This window comes from Culicoides brevitarsis, chromosome 3 (genome assembly GCF_036172545.1).
Source record: "Culicoides brevitarsis isolate CSIRO-B50_1 chromosome 3, AGI_CSIRO_Cbre_v1, whole genome shotgun sequence".
NCBI classification, from domain to species: domain Eukaryota; kingdom Metazoa; phylum Arthropoda; class Insecta; order Diptera; family Ceratopogonidae; genus Culicoides; species Culicoides brevitarsis.
Window position 1 is genome coordinate 756,186 of NC_087087.1, and position 14,807 is coordinate 770,992.

General features: G+C 27.1%; 1 protein-coding gene across 1 annotated transcript in view; it reads left to right on the forward strand.

Annotated features, from left to right (window-relative positions):
- Positions 1-5,096: 5,096 nt before the first annotated feature.
- Positions 5,097-14,807, forward strand: part of LOC134836072 (glutamate receptor ionotropic, kainate 2-like) — a 59,384-nt gene continuing 49,673 nt past the window's right edge. Inside the window, exon 1 of the mRNA XM_063851252.1 lies at positions 5,097-5,407. Within this exon, the coding sequence (XP_063707322.1) occupies positions 5,281-5,407 (127 nt within the window). The 5' untranslated portion in view covers positions 5,097-5,280. The remainder of the gene's footprint in view (positions 5,408-14,807) is intronic.

A 14,807-nucleotide genomic window follows, 5' to 3' on the forward strand; every position in this document is an offset into this window, starting at 1 on the left:
TGCCTGCTTGATCGTTTGCTGTAAACTTTTTTTTTTCTTGCTGTGTGTCGGTGAAATGTGTCAGTTGTCTGAAATGGCACACAATGCAATCGCATGAAATATAAAATGTAAGGTAATCTTGTCTGTTTTTGTGTGAAAGTGACACAGTTTGCATTCCAACTGGAATAAATGCACGAGTGCAACTTTTGGGACCATTTATGAATAAATTTGCTCGTGATCGCTTATAACGACGCACACACACACACATGATGATTATTGTTGCCAATAAATGTGACAAATTTGGAAGAGATTTCTGTTAGACAGTTTCAAAATACAGGAAATGACATGTTTTCATTGTCACAGCAATTTGTAGCGAAAATAAGATGTTTTCTTTTTTTGTCGTCTCCCATTTAATCCCGCTTGCGTTTGACATTGACTTTAATAACATCAAATTCGTCGGAGAAGTCGAGAGCATAAGAAAAATAAATTTTCCTCTTATTTTTTTTGTCTCCCATTATTTTTCATTCGCACAATTTTATGTTGCTCGTTTCGTTCCGTTTCTGTCAAAATAAGGAAATTGTTTCGTCATTCATTTACAAATCCGAGTGTTGTTTCATCTTTATGCAAAGAGAGAACTTTTTTTAATTTATTTTATTTTCTCATTTAAAATTGCAAAATAAAATGGAGACTTCTGGTACTTGACTCCAATGAAATTGCTTAACAATGCAAAAAACTAAAACAAATTGAAACACAAAAAAAAAACTTTTCAAAATTACCCTCAATGTTTCCATATAACCGCGATGATGGTTGTTCGCGTGCCAATTGATATCCGCGAGCAAAAACACATAAGCGAAGGATCAACTCTCTAACAAAGCTGCCATGCACATGATAGAGAAAAATTATTTATTATTAAATTATTGATAAAAAAAAAAGTTTGCATACGTTTTGAATTACAAAGAGGCATTCGCAGAACTACCGCCATTATTATTTTTTTTATTGTTGTTGTTGTTGTTGATTCTCATAACAAAAGAACGAACCGCGCACTGCAAAATGATAAAGTATGTATTTGATCCGCATTTCCAATATAACAATAATAATTTATGCAATAAACATGTCGAATGGTAATGAAGGCCTTTCAAGGGAAATAATAATAATTTGAATAAAAAAAATAATATTTAAATACTGATCATTCCTAAATAAATAAAAAATTTCCCGCAATTTATTAATAGCAAACAAATAAAAATCACCATTCTCTCTCGTGAATTAATCAAATAAATGTCACAAAAAATTTTGTAGTTACTTTTTGGCATTTGCGAGAAAAATTTGAAATAAAAATCGCACGGAATATTATTGATTAATTTGCATTTTTATTGCAAAAAATGTTACGAAATGATAGACAAATAAACAACAACGGTCATTGTTTATGTTGCATCGCATCGCATCGCATCGTTTTACTATTTGGATGACGATAAGGATACGCAACGAAAAATCTGTGCAAAAATGATTTTTTGTTATTAACAATATTTTTACGTGGATAAAAAAAAATATAAAATTATGAAATGAAAATGCATAAATTTCGGTTTTAATATTTTTTATTATATTAAGTTATGTGTGTGTATGTTGTGTTTTAATTAAATCCAATGCAAATATAATAAGTAAAACATTTTTTTGTTTATTCTTTAATAAATATCAATTTCAATGGAAATTTGATGAGCACAAAAAATGACTGAAAAAGATATATTTGATGTTTTTATAACGCCGCAAGTGTACCGTTAAAATGTAAATAAAAATTTTTTTTTCGAAAATCAACATAGACAAAATATAATTAAAAATTGGTTTTTCAAATAAGGCCGCTCCAATCCAATGGGGCAAAATAAAAAAAAAGTTAAAAATTTCTTAAAAAATTACCGTTTTTTGTTCTATTTTTTTTTTTTTAATTTTTTAAAGAATTTTTAAAATTTTTTAATTTTTTATAATTTTTTTTTAACTTTTGTATTGAAAATTATATTTTTACAAGAATTTTCTTCTCTAAATTTTTTTTTTTTCGAAAATAATTTAATTAATTTTTTAAAAGATTTTTTATGATTTTTTTTTTCAATGTTAGTTCAATTGCTTTGAAAACAATTTTTAATAAGAAGTTCTCAAAACAACTAAAATATTGATTAAGAACGAAAAACTGTTTAAATTTTGTCATTTTGTATTAAAAAGTATTTTAAATCTTTTTTTTCTTCAAAAAAGATTTGGGACAAAAAGTTCGAAAAATATTTGTGACGGCCTAAAAAATAAAATAATTTATTTCATTAAAGGGCAATTAAAGAAATTCGCTTTTAAAGTCTTTTCAAAAAATAAATTCAAAACTATAAAACTCACTAACTAACCAACAGCGAGAGCGAAGGAGGAAACCCATAAAATAAAGTCAGCATAATCGCATTATATGTCTTGTTTGTCCTATTATACAACATAAACATTATTTTCAAGCAAAAAAAAAAAAAAAATAGCAAAACAGAGGAATTAAAATTAAAAAAAAAAAAATGAAAAGATAGAACAACAATATAATCTTGCTTTGCTTAGCTTTCCCTTACAAACACAGATCAACCCGTTGTACGCTCAAAAAACATTATTTTTACATTAACAAACACAAAAAATCCTCACTTCTAGTTATATTATCTTTTTTAATGGAGTCAAATTAAAACCATATCATTTTTTTTCTTCGTTTTTGTGTGTGTGTGTGTGTGTGGCATCCAAGTTCAGTTCATGTGATGCGTGCGATAACGAATGACTGGAAAACGAGAAAGAGAACAAAAAAGGGATAAAATATGAAAAGATAGGCGGGCACGTCGTCTAATGTGTTTCGTCTGTGGAAGAATTATTTATTAATTTTTTTTTGTGTCTTATAAATTATTTAATTTTGAATTAGATTTACAAGGGACTCGAAATTTGGAATTTTTTTTAGGGATTCGTCGATAAATTTCTATTTACAAACAAGAAAGTCAACAAATAAAGTTTTAATGCAAAAAAATGTTTTCCAAAATTGAATATAGCAATCAAAATAATTTCAGGAAACTTTTCCATTTAGCATATGCAAGTTACCTTCTAAAGTTGAAAATCACTGAAAAGTTCATGGATAGGAAAAAAATATAAAGTATTACATGCGTTATTGCCTTTTTAGTAATAAAATAGAGGAAGACATATAAAATAAAATGAAATGAAGCAAAATTGTTCAGCGAAAGTTGAAGTATGATATTATTGTAATGGCAAACGATTCTCAGAATTGAGTTTCAATCATGTTTTTTGTTCATTGGTTCAAAAATTCAAACCAAACTCGATTTTTTGCTTCAACGCCTTTCCCAAAAAAATACAAAAAAGGTATCACAGATCTAAAAAGGAAACAAAAGCTCATTATCAATACATAAAATTGATAATTTTATCGTCTAACTGGAATATTAAACGCCCCTTTTTGATACCATCTACCGACAGGAGCAATTTTCAAAAAAAAAAAAAAAAACACAAATAATGATAAAATAAAGATAATTTTCACTTTTATGCTTCCCTGTCTGCTTCACGGACATAAAAATGAAGCAAAATAAAATCAGGGAAAGCGATTCTTTTGTTCTACTAAAAGTTTTTTAAAAGCAATTAATGACTCTTATTATCATCATCATCATTTACAGCGTTTCTCTTGCTTGCTTGCGTTTTTTTTTTTTTTTGTTATTCAGCTCCATCAATATACCGATCGAACGATGGATATAATTAAGTTACACATCAATATAATAAAATTTTCAGAAAAAAGACACTTGTCGGAGCATAATATGTCGTCGAAGACAAAAAAAATGAGGAAAAAGTGAATGCGATGAAAAATAAAAGCAATTATAACCTAATTAATGTAATATTCATTTAAAACAAAAATGTAATATTTTTATCATTTTTTTTAATATTGTATTTTCATTCAAAAATGTGAATGCGATCAGTGTGTGAAAAAACTATACGTCTCAGAGCATATGTTTCATGGAGAAAAATGTTAGTTATGACGTGCCAGATGTTTTTCGCGAAAAAAATGGATAAAAGTGAAGCAAATATTTGAAAAATATCAATCAATTCTTTAATTAAAAAACTATAAAATATTTAAAAAAATTATAAAAAAATATATTTGAAAAAATGTCAAAAAAATGTTAAAAAATATTTTTGAAAAAATTAAAAAATATTCAAAAACAATTTGAAAAATAATTTAAATATAAAAAAACATAGAAAAAAAATTTTTTTTTTTTGAAGTTTTCAACTTTTAAAATCATTTTTAGATTAAAAAAAATAATAAAAAAAAACTTCAAAAAAATGTTTTTCTATTTTTTTTTAAATATTTTTTTTCAAATATTTTTTTTTATTATTTTTTTTCAATTTTCGTATAACATGATATGAGCGGGTCTGACGGAATTTTTCGACTAATAAACTTTATTTTTGTTTCATTAAAATAGATGATGAAAAGGAAATTGACCGTAAGAGATTAGACAAACAACTTTTCCTTCTCGGAATTCTTGCTTTTTCGTTTTTTCTTCATTTTCGTGTAAGTATTGAAGTATTTATATCAGATAATCAAATATTAATTAATCTTATTACTTTTTTGTAGATACTTTTTTTTTGAAGTAATTGTTTCCTGTCCTTATTCGCGAAATTTTTGTGGGTAACAACAACAACAATAAATAGAAGAGAGACGAATTTCCTCGAAATCTTTCACATGACACGTTTTCGGTTGAAGGATTTTTTTAACAGTGTATTGTTGTTTTATCATCATCATCACAAAACTTGCGAACCGGAGGGAGAACTTTCTCTTGAACAATGCTTTTAAAAAAAGAAGTTGAGAGAGAGCCTCATCGAATCAGCTGTTCATCCGCCGTACCTTGCCTACAGGAATTCCAAAACAAACCGTTTTTGACAGAAGCGGCGATTGCGCGATGCTGCGTTGTCAAGGAGCAAGTGAGAAAATCTTAATTTATATACATTACTGCGAGACGAATTTCATCTCAGTTTCGTTTTAGGTGCAGCATTGACAAAACCGAAAAGGAATTCGTGCAAAAGAAATTAGGAAAAATTGTGTGTGTGTTACTAAAGAGCAAATATTTTTCCAATTTTCCGCCCAAAACGGAGCAAAAAAGTGATTTTGCGTCAAGGAACGTGAAGAATACGACAAAAAGAACGCAATAATTGGATGAAAATGTGATTAAAATATGTGGAAATTGATGAATTCAAGGATAAAGCAAAATACCAACCAAGTGAATTGCATGAAAAAATATTGAATAAAAAGAAAAAATGAAAGAAAACGCAAGAAAATCAACTAGATTTAGTAAAAAAATGAATAAAATATTTGTGATATGTTCATTCGTGCTGCAAATAAGCATCAGATATGTGGATGCGCTCCCGGATATCATTCGAATAGGTACGTTGCCATTGCATTATTTAACACTCCGTGTAATGAATCATGAATATTTGACGACAAACGCAAGAAAAAATCACATGGGCCAGATAAAAATCTACGATAGTTTAATTATTATTATTATGTGAAAGTGCGAAAAACTTTCTCTCGCATGTCAAGTCAAAGTCAATTGTGTCGTCTTATTACACACCGCCTTAAATGACAGCAGAGTGAAGTTTAGTTAACTTTTATTATTATACTACATCATCAACGGCATCACGTTAATATTAGATCAGATGAGATGCCATGCGTTATATTCAAATCGCACCGACATCAACGAGGAAGACGATGAGAAGACTTATCTTTAATCCTCTCGAGTAAAATATTTTTTCCTCATTCATTCAAAATACAAAAAAAAAACTGGATTTTACTTAGATTCACATGTCATGTTCCATTACACTTGTGAATATTTTGCGCCATGGGGGAGCAAAAAAAAGGATTTTTTTTTCGTTCGTTGTTATGACTGCGTGAGAATATTGTTATGATTCAGCAACAACGCAGGATAATCTTTTGCATGGTCCTTTAAAGTTTTTAATTTCATTTCGGAATGCTCACAGCAATTCTATGCTATTTTCATATCCCGAGCGAAAAGGATAAATCGCACAATTGATCCAAATTTCATATAAAAGTGAAATTTTGAAAGTCTTTCAATTTTAAAATTTTTCCAAATTTTTAAGTTAAAATTGCCTTTTTTGCAATAATAAAATAAAATTTAAAAACATTTTGAATTAACTTTTTAATGAAAATTAAAATTTATTTCAAAATTAAATGCATTAAATAAATTGATAATATTAAATAAAAAATTATTTAAATAATATTTAAAAAAAATTATAAATAAAATTGCAAAATTAATTTAATGCAATTTATTTTTTTTACAAAATTAAATTGTACATAATTTATAAATTGAATAACTTTTTAAAAGAATTTTATTATTTATATTAAAACTTAAAAAAATAAAGTGAAAATTTTAAGATAAAAAAATGTTTTTTAAAAATTTAAAAAATAATTTATAAATTAATTTTATGCAATTTATTTATATATAAATATTTAATTTTAAAGTCATAAATTTTTAAAAACTCATATTTTCAAAAAATTATTGAAATCTCGCATATTTTCTCATTCCTAACTCAATTTTGTCAAAAACTGCAGTTATGATATTTATCCTTTTTGTCTGAGAGATAAATTGAAATTTTTAGAAAATAAATTGTTGAACATGTAAAATTTTATTTGTGTTTCCAATTTGCATCATAAGAGTAAATTTCGTATTTGTACCAAAGTTTGATGTAATATTTGCTTAATTTAATTACATTTGAGAGAAAATATCTTGATTTTTAGACTTTTATAATAAATTGCCTCAAACTTTTCATAACTACAATTCTCGGAAAAAAATTATTTGACTTTTTGCGAAAGATTAATTAAATTTCTCCGGAAACTGTAATTAATTCCGCAAATAAGGCAGAAAGTTCAATTCCTTAATTGAGTTCAACAGAGCAAAAAGTTCATTACAACGTTTCCTCTTTCTTCCGACATTTTATTGTGTTGCACCAATATTTGTAATTTCAATAATAGGATTTGGGCTTTTGTTCGGTTTGTTTAAGAGATTTCAAAATTAATCCGAAATTAAACGAACATGCGACGAGTTAAACAAATATTGATGGTTGTCGTGTCACATCAAACCAAATTAACAATAGATCATATCTCGTTCTCTCTCTCGATGGATGGAAATGTTTTGATGACAATAATTAATGACGAGATCGAGTTCGTTCCTCTTTTGTTTTTCGCTCACATTCAAAAGACAGTCTATCGAATTGCTTTAATTTATTATAACAACAATGCTGTTTTTGTTTTGCTACTGGCGCCAATTTGTCTTGATTAATTCAGTTAAGGACTCTTGCGTAAAATAATAATTGCGCGTTGATGGAGAACCGAGGCATGGATTTGATGTGCAACTATCGTCGCTTTATTAAATACTTTTAAAATCCCTCTTGATATTGCATTTCTTTGCTTTTGTTCGTTTTCTCTCCGAATGATTAATGTTCCGAACGATGTTTTTGAGCATTTACTTCAAAAATATTAAATTAATTTTTAAGAAAAAATGTTTAAGCTCATTCATCAACTCGTAATATACGTTTCTTGAGTGCTTTCCTCGCTTTTGTTCAAGAAATGTGAAATAAACAATCCGATAACGAAGCAAACCAACAAACAAGCAGGAAACAAACATACTTATTCTTACACTGCTTGACACAAAGAACATTTATTAAATATGTAGAGGACGACTTCCTCATAATAAATAAACGTTTCAACAATGGTTCGGTTAAGATTTTTCATGTTTTCCTCTTTTTTTTTTTGTTCAATGTCATTTATAATTCCTCTTTGCGCTCACATGACAGGAAAAACGTCAGACACAAGCAAGAGCTGAAATTGTGTATTGTCATGTTTTGTGATTTCAGAAAACTCATTTGGAATTATTTTTAAAATGCCACTTAGACACTTTTTCGTCTGTCTTTGCTGATGTTTTTTGTTATGAGAACCCTTTTAACGTTTCAAGAGTACCTTTTTCTTATCATTAATCTATGTATTATTTTTATCTTGCTTTTGTGACAAGGCATGCTGTTTAAAGTTGCTTCGCTCGCTCGTTGCTTCTCTCTCGAAACAATACATTTAATGAAGTTTTAAACAAAATTATGTAAATTTTTTAGCGGTTTTGATTAAATTATCATCATGCAAAAACTTTTTAAATGAGGTTAAAGTGTCTGAAGTGCTATTATGATCAAGATAATTGCTGAAAATGATAGTTGCTCTCGGAATTTTACTTTGGTTGTTAGTGTCAAATGTCATTTTTTAACGAAATTGTTATTGTAAAATGCAATTTTATCATCATTTATGATTTTTTAAATTAAAATAATAAATTTAATAAAAAAAATTAATAAAAAAAACAAATTAAATATAATATATTTATTTTTATTTATTTTAATTAATTTAAAATTAATTTATTTAATTAATTTATTTTATTTTAATTTATTTTATCTACATAATTTATTTAAATTAATTATTTTTAAAAATTTTTTTTTTTAATTTTGTGTTCAAATCTGAAAATAATATAAACTAAAATTAAGTTAAATTTAAATATTTTAAAAAATTAATAATAGTTAATTAATTTAAATAATTAAAAAAATATTTTTTTATGAAAATCCTCAAAAAAAATTAAAATATTAATTTTATTTGAATATATTTATTTAAAAAAAAAATTATTTATTTGATGAAAAAATACAACAAAACACAATTTACCCAATCAGAGAAAATTACTTCTTAATTTGATGTTTCTTTAATTTTTTTAATAACTTAACCAACTAATTGTTGATTTAAATTCTTACTTCATAATAACGAGTCAAAATATTCACACCTTTGCTCAAACAATTTTTCATCGTCAAAACGTATTCTTTGGGTTTTATTACCGAAAATCTTCTCTTCTTAAAAAGACACTTTATCTGTGTTTTTGTATCATCTGCGCCTTTCTCCGTTTACTACTTTCGCTCGCAATAAAAAGACAAATTTTCCAGGTTGGTCACAGATGTACATAAAAAGTTGCTGCCTAAATAAACAACTTTTGTGTGTAAAAGTGTTGTTTGCTTGCAAATTGAATGCATGGCAATTTTTTTCCTTTTTCTTCTAAATGCTCGAAAATGTCTTAAAAGCTTAAAAAGAGGCAACAGTTTAGCTAAACAGAAAAAAACACATATAAACAATATAAAATCATTTTAAAAGTTCATTAGACTCTCTTTTTGTCGTTTTAAGTTCAAATTTGCTAAACAAAGGACATCAAAACGAGAAAAAAGTGCGAGTCATTGAGTTCCTTCCTCGAAGTTGTTGGTATTGTTGTTTTTTTTTTCTTCGGTGAAGCAGATAAAACGCGCCGCGAAAAAAGGGACAAGAAAACGCAATTTCATTAACAGTTAATGAGTCGTGCCTTTTTCCCTCTTTGTTGTATCAGTATCTGCTTAGTTTACTGTAGTGCCTATCATAATCATCATTTTTCTCCTGTTTTTCACGTAAAATATCTCTTCCTTTTATGCTTTATTATTATGATTTTCACCCGGACCGGTATTTTCCCTTTACTTCTTCTTTCATGATGATTCTGATTTTTATTTGCTTCCCTTTCCTTTGCTTCGCTTTTGTAAGTTTTCGCTTCAGGAAGACCTTTTGAAAAGGTGCGAAATTGGCGATTTTTTTCTCTTTATGCTTCAAATCTGTTACATAGGTCTCGGAAATGGAGAATATTTCAGTTCTCACTCCTTATTTTTTTAAATGAGGTTTTTAGTACAAAAAATTAAACTCACTTGGTCACATGTGTGCAGTTGTGGTTAGCGCAAGCAGCATGTTGAAAAAAAAAGAAAAAATAAATAAAAAAGAAAATATAATAAATTTACAACGTAATGTTACCTTTTTAATGTGAAAAATTTCCTCTCACACTCGAGTTGGTCGAGTTTTCTCTCTCTTATGAGGTTAGCTTGAAAGACACAGAAAATAATAAAAAATTCTCAAGTACTGCGAAAAAAAAGAGCGATTTTTATTTCATTATGGAGCAAAGAATTTTTTTTTTATATTTTTAAAATTTTATTACCACACCGTAATTATTATTTTCTCTCGTGACGAGGAAAAAAATAAGAAAAAAGAAGAGAAAAACACGTAAAAATGAGCTTTTATTACTTCAATAATGATGAACGAAATACTGTTGCATCATAAGTTGGTCAATTTTATGTCAGGTATACGAAGGAAAATGCTTAGAAATTAATTGCAAGACCTTTTTTTGTAATAAATAAATAAATAGTTATAAAGGTGCTTTTCGAGTTAAATGAAATTTAATAACACATCAGGGGATTTAATTGCATTTCTGTTCTCAGAAAAAAAACTTATCAATTAAAAATATTTTAATTACGACTCAAACTTTTTTTAATGAATAAAATAAAATTTAAAAAAAAAACAGAAAATGTATTGAGAGACATTATTATTTATTTTTGCGAAAGCAGGAGAAAAGTCATTAAACTCAGCTCATATTCACTTCATTTAACTTTATGTGTTTTGATGAAAATTTTATGAAAAACATTATTTTCAGGGAGAAAAGTCTGAATGAGATGCAAAGTCCCCGAGGATACATAAATGATGAAAGTAGCTTTTTCTAATACAACTCGAAGAAATGTCATTTTAAAGCAAAAACAGGACAAAGCATGAAATTTTGTATATATCAAAAATTACCATTTTAAAGGATCCTGCAGGACAACAAACAAATATTTTGACCAATTTCCGTTTTGTTCATTAATATTATTGACATTACCGCAAGCAAGTCTATTGTGTGTCTCTCTTTGTTGGTGCTTGTGAACACGCAAACAAAGCTGTATGCTAAAAACAAAAAATAACTCCCATAACTAACCAATCCAATATGTTTACGATCGTTATTGATGAATGAAATCCTATAACGTTTTGTTTGGCAATATAATGCACGTTTTGCGTTTTTTTTCCTCTTTTTTTGCCTCAACAATAAAAAACACGGAATGTGTGGCACAAAAAAATTATATATTTCGTCTTTTGTACATTTTATGCATATCAATTTTATTTTATTTTAAAAGCATCGATACACACACAAAACAAAGCACGACGAGCGACGAGCGGAAGAGTGAATAAAAAGTGCACCCGATTTGTCGTATATATATTGGAAATGTTTGATTTAAGGATACGACATGAGTAAAATAAATATTCCTCTCAAACTGAAATGAAATGAAATAACGAGTTGAATGCTGCTGAGGCAGAGAAGAAGAAAAATTATTATTATGCAAAAATGTTTGAGGAAGTGAAGAAAAAAACATGAAAATAGAACAAACGAAGATGATTGTTGACATAGATTTTATTTATCGAAAAGAAAGTTTATGATATATGTGTTGCATGGCAACGACTTGCACGTGATTCAACACGAGCGTTCGAGAAATCTCGTTATTTCGATCGAACAAGAGTTTAAATGGCAAAATTTAAAGAGCTTTGATAAAATAAATTCAAATAAATTTTAAATGCATAATTTTGCTTATTTCAACTTTTTCTTTTAATATTAAATTTTGCATTAAAATAAATTATGTTAAAATTTAATTATATTTAATTTAAACATATTATTAAATATTATATTTTTGTAAGAATACCGTAATGTAGATAATTCAGAGAGAATTTTAATTTTTTTTTCTTCAGACGAAAAAAGAAGTTAAACTCGTTTTCTTAGTTTTTTTAATTATTATTTTTGAAAATTTTTATCTGAAAATTTTGAATTTTTTTTTTAATTTGTGTTTTTCATATTTTTTTTACTATATCAAAAATTAAACAAAAAAAAATATAAAAAGAAAATTTAAGAAAAATTTTGTATATTTATCGTATTTTCATATATATTTATTTTATAAAAAAATTAAACAAGAAATTAAAAAAAAATGAAAAAACTTAAATTTGAGAAAAATTTTGTATTTTTATTTTATAAAAAATTTAAACAAAAAAATTAAAAGGAAAAAATAAAAAAAAAACTTAATTTTTGTATTTTTATCGTATTTTCATAAATTTTTATCAAAAAATTAAAAAAATTAATAAAAAACGTAAATTTAAGAAAAATTTTTACTTTTAACTTCAAAATAAGTTTTCTCTTAATTTTTTCGCTTCATTTGCATTTTCAACAGTTTTTTTCTTTTACCATTATAACCATTACGATAATATGGGAAAATAAACCTTACCAAAGGAAAAATTAAAATTTTAAGTAAAATTTTCAGAAAATGTTTTTTTTTAGACAGACTTTTGTCTAAAGTCAATATGAAGATTCAAAATTTATATTATTCTCTTTAAGAAATATATTTCAGTATATGAACAAATGTGATAAGAAGCTTAGTTTTGACACATACAGCAAGTTTTTGATCTATTCATTCATTTTATTCACAAATGTTATTACAACATGACGTCTTTCGTATCTCGGTCTTACTCAAAAGCTTGTTCGGTCCATTTTACATATGTTTTGACAATAGGCTTTATAAGTCAAAGCATCTTATCTATTCAGATTTTCTAAATCCAAATATTCCATATGAATGAAAATACGTTAAAGTTATTCAACTTCTGTCTTGTTCATTCAATTGTCGTTATATAAAGCCATGCATCAATTCTGTCAACCGTGATCTAATTTTTCCTCTGATTATCTAAGCCCTGATTGATTTACGCAACAACAAAATTTACTCTATCGAGAGTAAATTAAATTGTAAAAGGCTTCTCTGCCGTAATAAATTTAATAATCAAATTATTTATTGACATCATTGATCAGGAAGTGCTTTTGACGTGTAAAATATTTATTTACAACGATGAATTTTTTCTTCACAGGTAAAATTCTATTTGGCTCACACATATTTTGCCTGTATTGTGCGACGACGATCGAATTTATGTAGAATTTTCCGATGAATTTAATAAATTGATTCCATTCATTGCCATAAGTTCTATTGAATAACTTCAGCAAGGCAAGAGATAGGTAGGCAAGTAGAAAATTATGCGCACCTGCCATTATTTACTCCTAACTCGACGATAGACGAGACAACATCATCGAACAGTTCGCTCGATGAATTTTTCACAATTTTTTCTATCGTCACCTATAACAACGAGAGGAGCACTGAATGACAGACAGAAAGGTTAATCAAACATGTCATTTAACACAAAATTGCTTACTGAAGTGAGATGACACAACAATTAGATCCATCTTTGGTATCGATTTCTCCCTTTTGCTGAATATAATTATTTACTTCCGGTTTGAGGATGCTGCGGCGTACAAATCAATATCGTATCGAGTGTGCATGAAAAAAATGGAACAAAGATTATAATCTCGTTGAATACAGAGAGAGAGTGAAAAAGAGAGACGACAGTATTTTATATCATACCATGGGACAAAATTAATTAGCAAGCTCAGCATAAATGACACATCGTACCGATTATTAGCCTAGATTTGATGGTTTCTTTATCACGACGACGACGCCCTTTTCTTCTGTGGATAATCCCCTTAAACGCTCAGTTTGTGTTTAAAAATGCGACTCTTATTGAAAAGTCGAAAAATCCCACACACAAAGGCACAAATTTGATCTCTTTCGTTATAAATTGGTTTGCCAGACAACATGAAAAGCGTATAAAAGGCATTAAAAGGGATAAAAGTGCTTTGTTCGAATATTGATTGTCTTGTGTGTTAGGCGTTGGTTGTCCTTAAAAACCCCATGTTTCCATCACTTCACCTTGAATTGAATACCTGTCATGTCTTCATTGATGTTTGTTGCCCAAAAATTTATCGCTCCGCATATAAATATACAGCAAAAAGGGAATTTATCGACGAATAAATTTCGGTTCGATCGTGCGTTGCAAACTCATAAACTTTTTGATGCACACATTCCGATTTGATTGCATGAAAAAGAGGCAGAAAATTGAGTGCGGTTTTATGTTTGCAAAATCTCTCGCTCTCGAGTTTTTTTGATGTTTCCATCAAGTTTTGTGTTTGCTAATTGCATCTTTGATGGTTGGTTGAAACGCAAATTGTGTATGTGTTTGTGGCTAACATCCGTTAATGGAGCTCTCATATTGAATTATTACAAGCTTCCCGGAAAGGCGAACAATGTGTCTTGTAATGGATTTCGCAAAAAAAAAGTAACAAAAATGGCGTTTCCTTTACTTTACGGATTTGTTAAATATCTTTTTAAAATAATTTTTGCTTAAAATTGAAGGATTTTAATGAAAATAACTCCAAAGTTTTACAAAAAAAATTAAAATTTAATTTTTTCTTCAAACAAAACTCTAAATTTTTTTTTTAATTTTTTGTTAAATTATTTTTAAAAATAAATTTTGCATTTAATTAATCTTTAAAATTTCACAAAAAAAAAAATAAATAAAAAATTTAAAATTTAAATTAACAATTAATTGAAATTTTATAAATTAAATTTTTTCTTCAAAGCTTTAAACAATATTTTTTGAATAAATTTTTTTAATATTTTTTTTACTATTTTTTTTTTGATATTTTTTTATAATAATTTTTTTACAATTTTGGTCAAATTACTTTTAAAAATAATTTTTGCTTGAATTTTGGAATTTTTGAATTTTAATGCAAATATCATCAAAATTTCATTAAAAAAATACAAATTAATTCTTCAAAGAAAAATTTGGACAAGTTTTTAAATTTCCCATTAAAAATTGCCATTTTTCGACCACAGAACGCAACACAAGCCCAAATTTCCTGCATTGTCACCTTTCACTTCCATCCTAAACCAACATCATGTCACTGCTATGATTTATTGATTTCCCTGTGTGTGTGTGCGAAATTCGCACC